This window comes from Halichoerus grypus, chromosome 1 (assembly GCF_964656455.1).
Source record: "Halichoerus grypus chromosome 1, mHalGry1.hap1.1, whole genome shotgun sequence".
In the NCBI taxonomy this organism is placed as follows: Eukaryota; Metazoa; Chordata; class Mammalia; order Carnivora; family Phocidae; genus Halichoerus; species Halichoerus grypus.
In genome coordinates, this window is record NC_135712.1 from 197,059,462 (window position 1) to 197,078,486 (window position 19,025).

At 37.6% G+C, this 19,025-nt stretch overlaps 1 protein-coding gene across 5 annotated transcripts in view; it reads right to left on the reverse strand.

Annotated features, from left to right (window-relative positions):
- The window catches only part of DOCK3 (dedicator of cytokinesis 3), a 589,066-nt gene that overhangs the window by 99,980 nt on the left and 470,061 nt on the right, over positions 1 to 19,025 (reverse strand). For all 5 annotated transcript variants that reach the window (XM_078077688.1, XM_078077697.1, XM_078077693.1 and 2 more), the window contains exons 11-13: positions 16,630 to 16,690; positions 15,199 to 15,346; positions 3,849 to 3,937 (exon numbers count right to left, since the gene is read on the reverse strand). In XM_078077688.1, the coding sequence (XP_077933814.1) occupies positions 3,849 to 3,937; positions 15,199 to 15,346; positions 16,630 to 16,690 (298 nt within the window). The remainder of the gene's footprint in view (positions 1 to 3,848; positions 3,938 to 15,198; positions 15,347 to 16,629; positions 16,691 to 19,025) is intronic.

Below are 19,025 nucleotides of genomic sequence, written 5' to 3' on the forward strand. Positions count from 1 at the left end.
TGGGTGGCTTAGTTGGTTAAGCATCCAACTCTTGATCTCAGCTCAGGTCTTGATCTCAGGGTTGTAAATTCAAGCCCCCAGTTGGGCTCCATGCCGGGCGTGGAGCCTACTTAAAGAAAAAAAAAGTGTCTCTTATGGTTTGCTTCCCTCTCTATTTTCCCCCTATTATCATCTATTTTGTTTCTTAAATTCCACCTATGAGTGAAATCATATGGTATTTGTCTTTCTCTGACTTATTTTGCTTAGCATAATACTCTCTAGCTCCATCCACATCACTGCAGATGGCAAGATTTCATTCTTTTTGATGGCTGAGTAATATTCATGTGTGTGTGTGTGTGTGTGTGTGTGTGTGTGTGTATGACATCTTCTTTATCCATTCATCAGTCGATGGACATTTGGGCTCTTTCTATAAGTTGGCTATTGCTGATAGTGCTTCTATAACATTGGGGTACATGTACCCCTTCAAATCAGTATTTTTGCATTCTTTGGGTAAATACCTAGTAGTGCAATTGCTGGGTCATAAGGTAGTTCTATTTTCAACTTTTTGAGGAAACTCCATACTGTTTTCCACAGTGGCTGCATCAGTTTGCATTCCCATCAACAGTGTAAGAGTGTTCCCCTTTTTCCACATACTAGCCAACATCCATCGTTTCCTATGTTGTTAATTTTATTTTTTAAAAAATTTAAAAAAAAATTTTATTATGTTATGTTAGTCACCATACAAATACATCATTAGTTTTTGATGTGGTGATCCACGATGCATTGTTTTCGTATAACACCCAGTGCTCCATGCAGTACATGCCCTCCTTAATACCCATCACTGGGCTAACCAATCCCCCTCCCCCCTCCCCTCTAAAACCCTGTTTGTTTCTCAGAGTCCATAGTCTCTCATGGTTCATCTCTCCCTCCAATTCCCCCCGCCCCTCATTTTTCCCTTCCTTCTCCTAATGTCCTCCATGCTATTCCTTATGTTCCACAAATAAGTGAAACCATATGATAATTGACTTTCTCTGTGTTGTTAATTTTAACCATTCTGACAGATGTGAGGTGATATCTCATTGCGGTTTCGATTTTTATTTCCCTGATGATGAATGTTGTTGAGTATCTTTTCATGTGTCTGTTGGCCACCGGATGTCTTCTTTGGAAAAATGTCTATTCATGTCTTCTGCCCATTTCTTAACTGGATTATTTATTTTTTGGGTGTTGATTTTGATGAGTGCTTTGTAGATTCTGGATACTAACGTTTTGTCAGATATGTCATTTGCAAATATCTTCTCCCGTTCTGTAGGTTGCCTTTTAGTTTTGTTGATTGTTTCCTTCACTGTGCAGAAGCTTTTTATCTTGATGAAGTCCTGATAGTTCATTTTTGCTTTTGTTTCCCTTTCCTCCAGAGACGTGCCTAGCAAGATAGTTGCTGCGGCTGAGGTCAGAGAGGTTGCTCCCTGTGTTCTCCTCTAGGATTCTAATGGTTTCCTGTCTCACATTTAGCTCTTTCATCCATTTTGAATTTTTTGTGTGCCCCCCTGCACTCTGCAGGTGCCTTTTTCACTAGGGCAAGTGTGATTAGAAATGGCCAGTGTTTGTGAGTTCTGGATAAAAACCACAGACACTGAAGATGGCACCGCCCCTGTTCTGAGAAGTGAGACACAATTCAACATCTTAACCTGGGGAGGTGATGGTGGAAACCAATCTTTCAATTGTTTTTAAAAGTGTATTATTACTACAATCTTTCTTTTATAATGTTCTCCATATTTTAATCATATCATGTCCCAAGAACTTGTAGCCAGAGGCAGCTCTTTACAAATCAAGTAAGTAAATAAAGCAAAGAACACCATAAGTATGGATGTGAATGGTAGTCTTCCAAATTACCGGTAACTTTATATTTTAAAAACAAGGTTTATTTGCTTCTTGCTTTAGCCTCATTTTAGATGAGAAATATGGGCTCCCTTCCCCTTCAAGCACACTACATGGAGCTCCTTGGCATCCAGGCACATACACAGAAAAAACAATCACTTAAAAATAGTGAGAGAGATCCTGAGGCTCCCCATGCCAGAGTTTTAGAGAAATCAAGTACTCCTAGCTGAGAGTCTCAAACTTTGCAGCCTCTGGTGTGGAGCTGCTCTGAGGACCCTCCTAGTTCAGTATCTGCTAACCCTGATAAAGAAAAAATTAAGTTCTTTTTTTTTTTTTTTTTAAATTTCAAGTTAGTTAACATACAGTGCAGCGCTGGTTTCAGGAGCAGAATCCAGTGATTCATCGTCCACATACAACACCCAGTGCTCATCCCAACAAGTGCCCTCCTTAATGCCCATCACCCATTTAGCCCTTCCCCCATCCTCCTCCCCTCCAGCAGCCCTCAGTTGTTCTCTACATTTAAGAGTCTCCTATGGTTTGCCTCTTTATTTTATTTTTCCTTCCTTCCCCCTATGTTCATCTGTTTTGTTTCTTAAATTCCACATATAAGTGAAATTATATGGTATTTGTCTTTCTCTAACTTATTTCACTCAGCATAATACCCTCCAGTCCATCCACATTGATGTAAATGCTAAGTATTCATCCTTTCTGATGGCTGAGTAATACTCCATTGTGTGTGTGTGTATATATATATACTTATATACCACACCTTCTTCATCCATTCCTCAGTCGATGGACATTTGGGCTCTTTGTATAATTTGGCTATTGTTGATAATGTTGTTATGAACACTGGGGTACATGTGCCCCTTCGAATCAGCATTTTTGTACTTTTTGGATATATACCTAGTAGTGAAAACTTAGTTCTTCTTAATAATTTTGGAGACTGCCATGTCTTGCAGTGGCTTTACACTGTTATTTAAGGCCCACTTTCTATTTACAACAAGGATATGGAAGTTAAAAAATAAAGAAAGTTATGTAAAAGAGATTATGAGATAACTGAGAGGTTAAAACTGTCAGAAGAAACATGGTTCTATATAATTTGAAAGCTATCTTCAAGTGTACATAAAAGCTCAGAGGCTTTTAAATAGTGCTTCTAATTTAATCAAGCAATTAATGTTCAAATTAGAAAATACAATCTTTCTAATGTGTGGAATTGCACCAAGACTTAAAGAGAAATTAAGCGTTTTAAAAGAAAAGGAGGGAAAAGGAAAAGAAGTTGGGGTGCCTGGGTGGCTCAGTCATTAAGCGTCTGCCTTCGGCTCAGGTCATGATCCCAGGGTCGGGATCGAGCCCTGCATCGGGCTCCCTGCTCTGCGGGAAGCCTGCTTCTCCCTCTCCCCCTCCCCCTGCTTGTGTTCCCTCTCTTGCTGTGTCTCTCTCTGTCAAATAAATAAATAAAATCTTTAAAAAAAAAAAGGAAAAGAAGTTGAACTAAGATAAAAAGCTGCTGTGAAATAAAGATTGTCTATTCTAGTTCCTGAATGATATTGGCAGATTAATCACTGATTCTCATTAGTGTCAGGCTTTCTTGGTGATGCTAACGCTGAACAGGAATAGAAAAAGTGATTATTAATATTTGTCTTTTATTTTTGGCTAGGATGTGTATTCTTTGTTCAGGAAAACACAGACTTCACAATGTGACAAACCCTGCAGCAATTTTGTTCACTTTGGATTTAAATTGGAACTCAAGTCACCTATCAAAGCACATGGGATCCATTTTAGAAAGAATAGAAAATGTATTTTGGTTAGAAGTAATTAGGAAAGGTCTCAAATTATCACCAAAAAAATAGTAGAAAGTGACTGGGGAGGAGAATAAATGTTTGTAGGGAATTGAACTTTACATATGGCAACTGATCAGCAGAAATTCACTGAGGTCTGTATGATCAGCAACAGCAAGCACGACACAAAGTTTTCTAGGCAGAGAAGTATGTTACCATGGCTGGCGCTGGGGGCAGAATACTTGGCGCTGGACTTGCGGATGATATTCTCATGGATCTGGGACCACTCACTCTCGTTGTTGCACCTGCAACAGAAGGACAGGCATTATGGCTCTCAAGGCTTTTCAACATCTGGTCTGATGTTCCAACTGAAATGCTAACTTTGAAGGAAAACTTCAAACTCACTTTCCTATGTTTTACTAAATTAGACAAGGCTTGTTTTCTGTTAAGGCCCATAGAAGATTCACACTTGAGGAAAGTGTTGAAACTCTAAAATGAATCTCAACAAATATTTTAAGTGGCAAAATATCCTTTTCTCTGAAGTAGCACTCTCCCACACGACAAGTTTTTCTCTTCTAGTCCCTTACACACACACATATGCGCGCGCACACACACACACGCACTAGGTTCCAGAGGCAAGTTCCTGAGAGGGAAAATAACAGTTCCTCTCAACAACGACTACTGTTTAGGAACTGCCATGCCTTGCATTGGCTTTGTATCATCATTCAATAGTCATTATACTGGCCCCAAAGGAAAATCCTGCTACGCTCAGGGCAGTGTGGATATATGCTTGTGGCTGTTTCAGCCAAACCAAGAGAGGAGGAAAAATTTAGGAGAGTATAGTGAGTTTGATCCACTGTGAAAACCTCTGTAGTCAAGGGAAAGGAGAGCTTAGCAGAGAAGGTTGAATGTCTAAACATATAAAGTCCTTCCCTAGGGGCTTCAGGATTGGGACAAAAGAGAGAACAGAGGAACAATATTGCACCTCTGTTAATTTCTGACATTTCAGAGTCTTCCCCTCTAAAGGGCAATTCCAAGAGAGCTGCAACCACACAAGTACTTGTTATAGTTTAGAAACAGAGACCAGGAATTCCTCATCCTAATGCAAACACTTTGATGAAACAACTGAAATGAGATTGGGGTCATCTCTTGAAAATTCCATGTGACACCAAGAGTCCCCAGAGCCTTGGCCCCACCCCTTCCCCTGTTGCATACGAAGGTATGAGTCCGTACCTTCTGACTCTAAAATGGAAGACCCAGGCACAAAGGAAAACTCACAGGATCTTTCCATGGTTACATAGAAGTGTGTAGTCCAGCACAGCCACTTCAAATAGGAAACCCCAGTAAGAATTTTATCATGTGAAATCATACGGTATTGGACTTTCTCAGTCTGACTTGTTTCATTTAGTATAATGCCCTCTAGGTCCATCTATGTTGTCAAAAATGGCAAGATCACATCTTTAAAAAAATTTTTTTTATTTAAATTCAATTTAGTTGGGGCGCCTGGGTGGCTCAGTCAGTTAAGTGTCTGCCTTCGGCTCAGGTCATGATCCTGAGGTCCTGGAATTGAGCCCCGCATCGGGCTCCCTGCTCAGCAGGGAGCCTGCTTCTCCCTCTCCCTCTGCCTGCCCCACCCTGCCCCCGCTTGTGCTCTCTGGCTCTATCTCTCTGTCAAATAAATAAATAAAATCTTAATAAATTCAATTTAGTTAACATATAGTGTATTATTACTTTTGGGGGTAGAATTTATTGATTCATCAGTTGCATATAACACCCAGTGCTCATTACATCAAATGCCCTCCTTAATGCCCATCCCCCATTTAGCCCATTCCAGCAACCTTCAGTTTGTTTCTTATAGTTAAGAGTCTCTTATGGTTTGTCTGTTTTGATCTTATTTTATTTTCCTTCCCTTCCTCTATGTTCATCTATTCTGTTTCTTAAATTCCACATATGAATGAAATACCACATACGGTATTTGTCTTTCTCTGACTGACTTATTTCACTTAGCATAATACCCTCTAGTTCTATCCACATCCTAGCAAATGGCAAGATTTCATTCTTTTTGATGGATGAGTAATATTCCATGGTATGTAGGTATGTGTGTGTGTGTGTGTGTATGTGTGTGTGTATGTATGTGTATATACATATATATATATATACATACACACCACATCTTCTATATCCATTCATCTGTCGATGGACATCTGGGCTCTTTCCATTATTTTGGCTATTGTGGACATTGCTGCTATAAACATTGGGGTGCATGTGCCTCTTTGAGTCTTTTTTTTAAGGCCGCACAATATTCCTGTGTATGTGTGTGTGTGTGTCTGTGTGTGTGTGTATATACCACATCTTCCTTATCTATTTGTCTATTGATGGACACTTGAGTTGCTTCCATATCTTGGCTATTGTAAATAATGCTGCAATAAACATAAGGGTGCATATATCTTTTTTGAATTAGTGCTTTTGTTTTCTTTGGGTAAATACCCAGTAGTGGAATTATTGGATCATATAGTATTTCTGTTTTTGTGGTGAGCAGAGCATAATGTATAGAGAAGATGAATCGCTATGTTGCACATCTGAAACTAATGTAATGTTGTGTGTCAACTACATTCAAATAATAATAAAAAAGAAATCAAAGAGTAAGGAGCTGAAAAAATAGTATAAAGACTTAACAACAGAAAAAAAGTTTTATCATGTGCCATCCAGCAGTGTGAAGTACAAGCAATGTGAAGAACAATTAAATAAAAGAGTTTGTATGGAAGCCATTAAGAGATAAAGGAAATTAGTCATTAGCTTAATTTTGTTACTCAGTCAGTGGCCCTTCGGACTCCTTAATCAATATAAAGAAGTCTCACTTAGAGATGCTGCAAAGAATTACCAAAGATGAAGTTCTTGTAGTCCAGAGCTGTGAGGATAGTTTCTACTTACAGAATTCCTTTCTTACAAAGGAAGGGGGAGAGTGTTCTTCAGGATGAGCACTTGTGATTTAGCAACCCAGTTGGAAATCAAAAGTGAGAGGTGCTGGGAACAGCACATCCAGCCCTTCCTGTCTGACATGCACACTGTCTCATCTCTTCCAACCAGTCAGTACATCAGAGAAGTGCCCAGCTGGTGAGGATTAAAGACTTGTCTTGCTGTCAGTTTTTTTTTGTGTGTGTGTCACTTTCTAGGTTTACAAGATCAGTAGTTACTTTCTTTAACAGAAATCTGACTACAGTTTGTCATAAATAACATACTGCCCCTCTCACTTCAAAAGAAGAGTCTTGAAAATTAACTCCCTCCTTCCAATAGATGGTGTAATTTCAGCATTTCTCCAATAAAACATTAATGTGTGGGGGTTTTTTTGTTTTTTGGGTTTTTTTTTTTTGCAGTATAGTGGAGATAGTGCTTTGTCAACCACATCCACAGTGTCAGTGTGTATTAATTCATTCACCTCTCCTCTTCATGGCCTCGGTACAACCATTATCATCTCTCTTCTGGACTAGTGTAATCACCTCCTAACTGATCTTTCAAATATCTTCCTTTCCTGAATGCCAAGGAGCTACTCAAATCATCTGAAAATAAGTGGATGTGCTGTCATCAGCATATTTTAACCAATCACTAGGATATTTTATAAGGACAAATTATAAATGGGAGCATTTATTAAATAATCAAATGAGTTGTGATTATAATGAAGCATGATTATGTTCTATCCAATCAAATTAATATGTAGAGCATGATTACTGATGTTGGTAGTTTGTCCTCAATCATAAGACACATGAGGGATTGTGATCTAAAAGAGGTCTGTATGCCTCTGTAGCAGTCTGCTTTCCTCAGAGGGGAGATAAACAGCACAGCACTTCAACTACCACATGTCCAGGGATTTTACTCAAGGAAGAAGACAGAGAGGTGAGAGCATTTTGGTTTTCTACATGGGATTCCCAAGCATTCAGAAGCACTGGAGCAGGAGTTCGGGTTCTGCTCAACAGAGTTCAGAATACTCTTCTCATTCACTCATGTACCAGAGCACACGTTAGCATCTGCCTCTTCCCTACAATCTCCTTAATTTAATTTCTGTGTTTCTGATGGTTATTCACCCAACTTTCTTCTCCTCTTTCTCCAAGGTGAACAACACAAAAAATGTTTAAAATGCTTAAGAAATTTTAAAGGGTTGTTTGTAAGACCTTTAAGTTTGCATTTTATTTTTTTATTTTATTTTTTGTTTAAATTCAATTATCCAACATATGGTGCATCATTAGTTTCAGATGTTCAATGTTTTGTGTTCAATAAATTATCAGTTGCATATAACCTTTGCATTTTTAGAAGGGGGCCTACTATAGGTAGACAATGGTTGGGGTATATTCCCATATTTTATTTCACTTAATTCTCCTAATGTTCATTTTACTGAGAAGAAAGAAGTGGAGCTAGAGTCTAAACATAGGTCTGCTTGGTCCCAAAAGTAGGACAGGCAGGCAGGGTTGGGGTGGGGTGCAGAGAGAAAGAGGCTGAGTACTATAACCCTGAAAACCTTACTCCTGCACCGGGCTTCAGGGTCCTTGTATCCCTGATGTCAGTCAGCATTCCCATTTTGTCTCTACTTAATTACAACTACTGACTCTTGGTTATGGTGTAAAACTTAATTTAGTGCAAATACTCCATGTTAAAATTCTTTCTCTTTGGGTGTTCTTTTGGCTTTTATTTGGTTAGTCCTAATAAGATGGAAAATAGGCAACAACCTACAGATTTAGAAATACTACTGATGCTGACCACTGTTTCATGTAGTCCTGACTAAAGTGCAAAAAAAGAGAGAAGTATCCAGAAGGATGAAGAAAAACAGCACATATTTCTATAAAAATGGTCTAATTGAACAGAATCTCCAAGACCAAGCTGACACAAACTAATTTGATACATTCTGGATGTGCTGTCATGGCCACGAGAAATTGCATTTTTATTTATTTATTTATGATTTTGTTTACTTATGATTTTATTTATTTGCGAGTGAGAACTAGAGAGAGAGAGAGAGCACACAGAGGGAGAGGGAGAGAGAGAGAAGCAGGCTCCCCACTGAGCAGGGAGCCCGATGTAGGGCTCGATCCCAGGACCTTGAGATCATGACCTGAGCCTAAGGCAGACGCTTAACCAACAGATCCACCCAGGTGCCCCTGCATTTTTATTTATGAAAAATGTAAATTATTTATTTTACAACCTATATATGTTTATTTTAGTACAGAGTATTAAAAAAAGACAAATAGCACGCAAGCATGCACACATAACACTTTAACAGAAATACTAAGTTTTAGTCCTCCTTCCAGGTGGTAGAAGGGCTTCCATGAGTAACATTTCGGCCCCATTTAGTCACTTTCCTGGGAGAAAGAGTGACCTCTTTGGCCAGCACTTCTAGAAGAAGGACCTGGGCATGAACATGTCAATTCTGCCTCTTCCCTCTTTTGGGACCAACCTATTTGCAGAGAACAGACAATCTCTCTGCATCACCAGGTTCCACTCTGATGATGACTCTATAATAGTCTTTCTGACTCAGGGTTCATGTTAATCACAAGTTGTGGTGGGTTGAATGGTGGCCCCTAAAAAGATATATCCATATCCTAATCCCTGGAACCTGTGAATGTTACCTTATTTGGAAAAAGGATCTTTATAGATGTAATTAAGTTAAGGATCTTGAGATTAGGAGATAATCCTGGATAATCTGGGTGAGTCCAACTTCAATGACAAATGTCCTTAGAGAAAGGCAGAGGAAGATTTAAGACACAGAAGAGAAGAAAATGCAGACAGGAGAGGAGGAGGCAATGTGACCACAGAAGCAGAGATTAGAGTGATGAAGCTGCAAATCAAGGCATGCTGACAGCTCCCAGAAGATGCAAAGAACAGATTTTCCCCTGGAGCCTCCAGAATGAGTGTGGTCCTGCTGGTATCTTGATTTCAGACTTCTGGCCTCCAGATTGTGAGAATAAATTTCTATGTTATAAATCACCACATTTGCGGTAATTTGTTATAGCAGCCACAGGAAACAAATACAAAAGTCCATGTGGCTCATAGATCCAAACCGTGATCTCAAATAAGTTTTCTTGCTAATAAAAGTGACATGTTTATATATACTATTTACATATGTATACACACATATGTATATATATATACATTATAAATTTCCATCTATGCCACTCTGTATTGTATATCTATTTTTATCTATACCTGCTTAATATTTTGCTCTTAGAACCAATCTACTGATATCTATTAACCCCCTCAAATTGCAACAAACAGCATTTTATTCTGAGTTTACTAAGCTAAAATTGTTAAATAATCGGGAATGAAAAAAAAATTGGGAATGAAGATTGACCTTTGTCAAGTATCTTTTTTGATATCAGGATGATTATATGTTTTTTCCCTTTTGGATGACTAATATGATGCATTATATGCTAATTGCACTGTGATCAGAGTGTGGCTTGTGCCTTATGGAATTTATGGAAATGTTTTCTATGAATAATTTTTATAAATGTTCCATAGGCACTGGAAAAGAGGTATTCTTTTTATTGGATAAAAGATTTGTCTAGAGCTGGGAGGACCATATGGCCTGGCGAGCGGGGATACTCCATTTACACCTGCTGTCCTGGCATCAACAGCACTCCTTTTGACCATCAGAATGTCCTGATTTAGATGACAAATTATGCTCACCCTATCTGGAGGTAGGAGAGCAAGAGGTTAAGAGCATAGTCTCTTAATCAGGCTGCTCAAACACATGCCTCACCACTCTGTGCCTGTTTCCTTATCAATAAAAGAGGGGTAATGACAGCCCATGGTGAGCGTTCAAAGGTGCTGACTGTTAGTATCTGTCACATCAACCTTATTCAGATTCTTGAAGTCAGAGTTATTTACCTGATTTAAATATTTCCATCCTTATTCATTTTTGTCTTCCTGTGTGTCAAGAGGCATGTTAAAGTCTCTTGCTTTTATTGTACTTTTATGCTCTCTTTGTATTTCTAATAAATTGACTATAGTAATTTTGAGTCATTATTATATGCATAAGGGTCATGACAATTAGATCTCCACTATAAATTCCACCATGTATCAGTATAAAATGCTCTTTCTATCCCTGTGGAGGAAAAAAAGGGGCTTTCTGGACTCTTGCAAGCTGGAGGCAGAGATGTTCGCAAGGACACCTGAGCTCTGGTGTTGCCTTCTCTCACCAGTTAAGAAGGCTGAATTTGGTCAACTTCTTTAAACTGAAGTACATGGACTATGGGAAATTTCATGTGATTACCATGGGGTAATTAAGATATTATGCATGGAATTATATAGGATTTGCAGTTTAGATGTAAAGGTGGAGCTTACCTGTAACCAAGAGTCACTAGCAAAAAAAAAAAAAAAAAAATACAGGAAATTCCTTTTTAGATGGCAGGCAGTATGCCCATTATTTGGTTAGACCTCATTTCCTGAACCACTGGTCTTCTTGTTTATTTACCACCTTTTTCCTGTTTGATTCACTAGTTTCTATGGATATTTTTTTGTGGTTTCTTATATTACCTTATTCCTTTTTTTTTTTTTTTCAATTTTGTAGATGAGGAAATTTAAGTTCAGGGAATTAGGGTGATTTTTCCAAATCTCACAGCTTCTGTTTACCAACCACCTCATCTATCTAATCTATCCATCTATTTAATAGATGAAAGTATTATCTTAAAAAAAAAACAAGATGGGATCATACATACCACTGACTACTTTAAACCAGTGAACAAAGTTGTTATATGAAGGCGGTTTTGTGTTTGTCTACCCTTAGAGCCCTCATTCTTTCAATGTGACTTTCCTGGAGGAGCAGAACAACAGAAAAGGAATGGAGAACGCAGGTGTGTTTTCCCAGCCTGTGGCAGAGAATACTTAGGACCTCAATGTGCCAACACTTATATCTGTGTTAGAGTTGTGAGCCTTTTCACCTCTACATGAACAGGAGTCTCCTGAGCTGACTTTCTTTGCTCTGGCTCATTATTTAATGAATTCTGCTTTGCAGCAGCACTAACACACAAACAAATCTAACTGGGCTCTAAGGCTAGAGATGGTGGGCACTGCAAGTCAAAACAGAGTAGTTCCATGGGCATTGACCTACTGGATTTAGGTCTTCTTTGTAATGGCCTGAGCAGACATTTGGTGCAGATGCTCATACACTGACAACAGACACAGCAGATAACAGTCCTGGGTGGATGATGATCCATGGAAAATTGGGAAGGCCTAGGCTAGGAGAGAGAGAAATATGAGCTACTTCCTTAACTGACTCACAAATGAGAAGCAGTATTTTCATTTGACGTTGTTATATATATAAAGACTTGAGCCTTCTTTTCTCTCCTAAAATGAGGAAGGCTGAATGGCCCTTCACTCATTTAAGAACAGGTCTCCATTTAAGAATGGCTCCTAAACAAGTACTCCCAACTTGAGGCAGTTTTGTGGATAAGGTTGCTATGAAACAAAGACCCCAAAGTCAGTGTTCAGAGGAAATGTGTGTCTACCTCAAATATAAGGATAGGGTCCTTTCCAGTCATCACATAAGAGAAGAGATTGCCACCTTATATTTCCACCCTCACAAGTCCTGTCATGTTGTGGGGCATTCTCTGAATCCCTTTATTTTGAATGTCACAGCAGTATTTTGGGTAAGTTACATAGCCTGAAATTATCTCAATCAATGCAAGTTTTAGATGTTTATAAAACTTATCTGACAGAATTGGTTAAAGACCTTTTTTCTTCTTTTTTAGGAGCAAAACTACACAGATTTAGTAATTACCCTTGGGTATGACCTCCAAACTGAAGAGCTGGATGTTATTGTAAAGCTCACCTTAAAAGTAGCATAGTAAGCAGCTGTATTATTAAGGTCACATACATGGGCCTACAGGACAAATAAAGACACAGAAACAGCAAGTGTCCAAATATTCAGCAAAAATGTAATTGAGCCTCAAGATGAACTTCTAGTGAACGCATCATCAAGGATTCAAAGAATGATGGATCAAAACCAACCTGATGGAAGTGAAAGACCATGCCTTGGAAAACTGTGTCAGATGACTCGGAAAGTGGCTCTCATGTTGAGAAAATCCTGATGACATGGTTGCATATGAAGAATTTGAAAAAAATTTTCTCATAACACATGAGAGTGGGGAAAATGTAATACTTGTCTCAATTTTATATAACATGTGGTTGAATATGTAATGGGTAATATACATTTTATATAATATGATTTAAAATATAACTAACATAATAGATTTAATATTCTAAGTAGTTATTATCTATTTCATTAAGGTTGGCCTAAAAATGTTTATTTAGACTATGTCACACTGTGAATTTGGAGAGTAGTCACTGCATATGCAGAAGCATCTTGTGTTTGGTCACATGCATTATTTACGGCACTTTGACTTCACCTTAGTGTTGGCTTTAGCTTTGTAGCACTCCTCTCCTTTTGTGTCCTAGGCTCCAGGTTCGACATGCCCTGTGCCTGCCTGTGACCCTAGTCCCTCTGTCCAAGAGGAAACATATCAGACTGAATTGCATAGGGTGATGATTTATTTGTGATTTTTCAGGCTTTTGGCTCATTAGGAAGCAACCTAGTTTTCACGCCCTAGCTTCTTGTTGAGATTTTCTTAAAACAATATGGGACCTTCACTATACACACACATGATATTAAACAACATCTATTAAGCCAGAGGAATGGCTTTGGCAAGAGACACCCAGGAGCTTGAATCTTCGCTGGTTGAGGCTGACTGAATAATAAAAGAAATGATGAGAATGTTAACAACTAATGAGATATTTTGCCAATTCATTGATTAAAACTATACAAGGGGTCTTTTATCTTTGCAAAATCCTGTCCTAACAGAGGCTAAAGCACTATTAATAACAATTATTAAATCTTTAAAGCTTCTAATTCAATCTAACAAACATGTGCCATGAAACTTATTGGAAAATATTGCTTCTCTTAAGGGCTGGATTCACTGTGCTGATGTGGATTTAAAACACTAATCCTAGAGGAATTCCATACTGTGCACAAAATCAATTTTGCAAACATGCAGTTGGAACTCTATTTGACAATTTTACTGTTTTCAAGTGGAAAAATTATCCTACATTTTGATTCTATTAGTCCTTCAAAAAAATTTTTTTTGATAATGATCTTCTGTTGTTTTAGAAGCAATTAGGCCAATTAAGCCTGACAGCATGATTTCAAGACGGATGCTGAGCAAGCCCCTATCCACAATGAGAATTTGCAGTGAAGCACGGAATAGCTGATACATGCAAAGAGATGCAATTTGGGAGTGCTACCTATAAACCCTTTGCCCTTGGGAAGGACAGAGTGGAGTAAGAGGATAATGATGATGATTTTGGATTCCTGTTTAGTCCTTTTCAAAGGGAGGAAAGTATATCAAAAAGCAGTTCCCATCAGCCATCAATGAAGAGATTTGGGATATGGAGAAAGTCTGTGACTGATGCATGAAAGGAAGAGAAAACCCACCAAAATTTCCTTTGTAGGTTACTATTCCAAAGGAAGATCCTCATCCCATAAAGTACACAACTCTGAACAGAACAGTGCTTAAGGCAAAATAGGTAATATAGAGGTCTGGACTTTTATTTTGAAATTAATAAAATGCAGTTAATATACAAAGGCCCAAATTAAGTATAACTGTGAATTAAGTTTATTTCCTGCCTGAATCAGAACAGATAATACAGAAAAATATTCATACAATATTTATGGTGAAGATACATTAACATCGTGATGGACAATATCAGATTTCATTTGGAAAAATAATACTGGGTTAAAACCAAAAGAGGACAGATGTTTTTTTGAAAAAAAATTCTCATAGTTAGAAACACTTACTTTAAAAACTCACTAAACTCATCATAGATCATGTTTTCAGCACTAATATTCCCAAGCCTGTATCAGCAAAGACAGATGATATGCCTGAATTCTGTTCCTTTTCTTCATTTATTTTTTTTCTATTGTTTAATAAGAATCAGGAGGAGATGCACTGCTTCTCTATAAGGTAGGTCCTCTGGTTAATGAACATTAAAAATAATGCCATGACCAGTTGGGTGTGACTTATGGATCTGTGGTCACAAAAGTGAAGAGTGAAACCACAGCTCCTCAGAAAAACTTGCTTTTCCTCAATTTGACTCGTGATCATTCTTTGAAGCAATTTGCATTGGTACCTAGCTCAGTTACCATATCTGGGGGGCAAGTATTAGACAAAGAAGATACTTTTATATCCAAAACACATGAGAAATTACATTATTAGTTTTCCTGTAAATATATAATAGTGTTGGTTAGTCCTAGATAGAGGAGGTAGTACAGAAGTCTATACTACCAGACTTCTAGTTTAGGATGGAAGTTTCCAAATTCAGCTGCTTCAGAATCACCTGGGAAACTTATCACCTGGGAAACTTATATATATAGACCTTAGATCAAAATCTCTACATTTTTAAAAAACTCCCTATCCTACATATTCTGGTGGTTCTGTGTCCCACAAAGCTTGAGCACTGCTGCTGTCAAGGGTAGGGCTGGAATGTCTTATGTTGTAAATTATTAATATTTCTGATCTCTATTACTCACGTGTAAACCTTAAGAACAAAATCCTTTTCTTCCTTTAATTCTGTGAGTGACTGTAGAACATCCAGGATGCTTAGGACCGCACAGCCATATGGTCGCCGGTAGTGCAGGTGAGCAGGGCCTTTCTTTGAGTCATTCAGGAGCATCCGGCCTGGAGCACAGCAGAACATACCAGTCAGACTGAGAACTCCAGGCTCCTCTGGAACCAGTATCACCTGGTTGTCATCCAAGGATGTCAAAGCTATAGGCACCTTAGAGATACTCTAAATTGGAAGACTAATTTAAGACTGAAGGGAGCCATCCAAGGATGCAGAATATTTATGTGGAGGAATGCCAAACAGGCCTTTGGCCAGGGCTCTTCCCCTGCACCACATTCAATTAATCATCCTGATTATCTACCTTAATACCAATAGTCCATTTATTAATCATATGAGAATGAACCAGTGGTTTTATGAATTTCTTTGGAAAACGAGTGTGTTAGATTTAAACTTCTTAGGCGTATTAAGGATACAGAGTTTTTTAGTTGCCAGGTAAAAACTATGTATGCAAACAACAATGTGTTATTCTTCCAACCAAATTTTGCTGTCAAAGCTGCTCCTAAACCTCTGCTGGAGCGAAAGTTGTCTCAGAAAGAATGGGAGTTTGCTTCTCCCACCTACCAAGGCTGTGCCTACAGTAGAGGACTTGCAAGAGCAAAACTGGAACCTCAATAAATGCTTAGGAAATACAGCAAAACAAAAGTACAGCAAAACAAAAGTACAGCAAAACAGGTGTCTTGTTGGCAAAGGATTAAAAAATATTCTTTGACAAAAAGGTACAAGATATGCCAGAACCCAAATCTATGGAGGAAGACTTGGTTAGTCATAGCCCCCCAAATTATGCCATATGCTCGAAATAAGGGTGAGTAAATCAACCACAGAACAGTAGCAAAACTCACTTTTTTCATCTTGGGTGGGGTAAAAGTGAAATACCATATATTGACTGCAGTAAGGATGGTAACTCTCATTTTGTGGAAAACAGCACACATACATACTTTTGGATACAAAACACAGCGAAGGCCATTCACCACCTGTTAAGATGGCAACCTGCAACCTGTTGTAAGATCTCTGAAGTGGAAAAGCTGGTACAAAAGGCAAGGCACTGTGATGGAAAGAATGTCAAAAGAGCAGACCACTTGAAATAAAGAGTTTGGGTCCAAAAACAAATAGGGAGCAGAAGATTTCAAGTGAAAAAAAAAATGCTTTCATTTATGTCAAGTTCAGCTACCATAGCAGTTGAGCTTAAGGTAGAGTTCTGCTACAAGCTGGACTGTCATCCTGAGACCTGACATCACAGATAAGAGCTAGGGAGATGATAAAGCTCAAACATAGTAGTAGATACTTATCCCAAGGTGGGCTGGTCTTTAGTCATGTGAACGGATAAGGTCGACAGTACCTATTCGTATCACATGGGCAACTATATATAAATCTCTCTTCATATCTTTGCTGCTCAGATCCTAAGGAAAAAAAAAAACACAAGTAAATTAAGGCAAGGAATATACTGAAAATAATTAAAATTTCATTTCGAACCTCATAATCATCTGCTTTTGTTACTTTTAGCATATGTTAAAGGTGGGGAGGGGGACTAAAGCACATACTGGTTTAGTGTTTGTAGGATTCCTGCAGTGAAAGTGTGAATATCTTATATACCTCTCAAAGTTTATTTTATTGATAATATTTTCCCAGCTTTTATTTAGAATACCCAACAAATATCTACAAGAATTCTCACATTAGAAATCTTCATAATATTGCCTTATCCATGTTTATTCTAACATCACATAAAAAACATTTTGTAACAAATGTTCAATGCAGAAAAAAATGGGAAAACACCAATAAGCTTATTAATGACTGAAATTCTAAAAGTTTACTCTTTACTAATTTTATGTTTATTCTTTGGTCCACATTGATTATTATACACTAGATATGTTCCCTTGAGAAGAGACTAATTTGGCCTTAGTGAAACCTCAATAATTTGATCTCGATTTCTAAATTTAGATATGCATCATTTATACTGAAGTATAGAGCTGAAAATAATCTTATCCAGAAAATTCTAAGGGCTTCCTTTAAGTAAACAATCTGATCCAATCAGTAATTTTTAAAACTAAAGTTATGAAAAGAATTTTATACATTAAATTATTTATGTTTAGAACACATTTTGAAATAAAATGTTCATTTATGGGTATGTATTTTACTTTAACATGTCGTACTTAAAGTAATAAAACTTTAATATATACTCTGTTTCAGACTTCTCACCAGGTCAACTTGCTGCTCACTCAGAGACACTGTTGTGAATTAATGATGATTGATGGAATAACCTCTGTCCTTAATGGGACAGTTTCCCAAGATTTCCCTTTTGCTTCTAGGATAAGTTCCCTTACTTAGTTCCCTGTCCTTCCCATCTTTTGATTGGTTCCAGATGCTTTTCTCTTTTTAAAAAAGCAGGGAAAGGGACAAGCAAGTGACAGTTATAAATTATAAATTTATAATTTACAATCAATTATAATTGAGATCCAGAGTCCCCATGTTTGCTTTATTTTTATACCTTGTTGCAGGGTTAGGACTAGGGTAAGGCAAGCAAGGCACCCAGGGTGCAAAGTTAAAAGAGGTCTTACTCTCAGGATCCTGTGCTTTGCTTGCCTTACCGTAGTCCCAGCTCTGCCCTGTAGAATGGTCCTAAACATATGAAAGGAAAGGAGACATTAAAAAGTAAGGTGCAATGGTGAAATTGAAACTTTTAGATTCTAGATGGTTATGATATTTGACCAAATTCTTGATGGAATAATGAAATATGCTTATAATGAGATAGGTTACAAAATAATTTAAAATAAATGTGTAACTCTGGAATCACAAAGAAATATTTTTACATGAAAGTTGTGTTTTGAAACTGAAAAAGGATGGTTCAGGCTCCATTTCACCACTTCCTTTAATTTATAAATGGAATTTAAAATGATACCCTCAAAATATCTCTGTATTTTGACACTTATTAAAATGGTTACTAAATACATATAAAAATGAAAAAAAAAAAAAAAAACAACCCCAGATTACCACTTTTATGTGCTTTTGGGGGGATTTAAACATGTCTATTTACTGAAAGATATAGAAATGTTTGACACATTTCAAAGTGAAATCGTTCCTTCTACATAGCTTGGACTATGTTAATCCAAACTATCAAATAACCAGTATGATGATTAATTCCTACATCTAAGAATTCAAGCCAGTTACCAAAGATGATCAAACACTAATCAGATCAGTTGTACACATGAGCACAGGACCTCTCTCTTGGTTCTAAGTGAATGAAAGGAAGAAAACGGAAATATAATTTATGGTATTTTGCAAGTAGATGGAGTAGGGGTCCTTTCTGACCATCTTGTACATGGTACCCAGAACTCTCTGTGGTATTTATTTGAAGTCAATAAATATAAAATGGGAATAATCAGTGCAAAAAAAACATTTTATGTGAAATTATTATTTGAGAGTCCCACATAATTTCAATGTGAAAGCTATCCTATTAAATGTAAGTCCATGGTGAGACATAGTTACCACAGAGTTACTAAACACTCACTCTTCACAACTAAGTACGAAGTGTGGCTACCCACATTAAAATACTCACAAGACCTGTAAAAGCAAGATGGGAAGAGGGATTCCCACCATTCATTTGATGAGCAGAGTTTGAATTTAGATTTACTCACTGGAGCATACCCTCCAATCCTACATAATTAAAAGCTGGTTCCCAACTATACGGTAGTCATAGGGCAGTGACTCAGGGCTCAGCATCTTGGGACTCAGTTACTG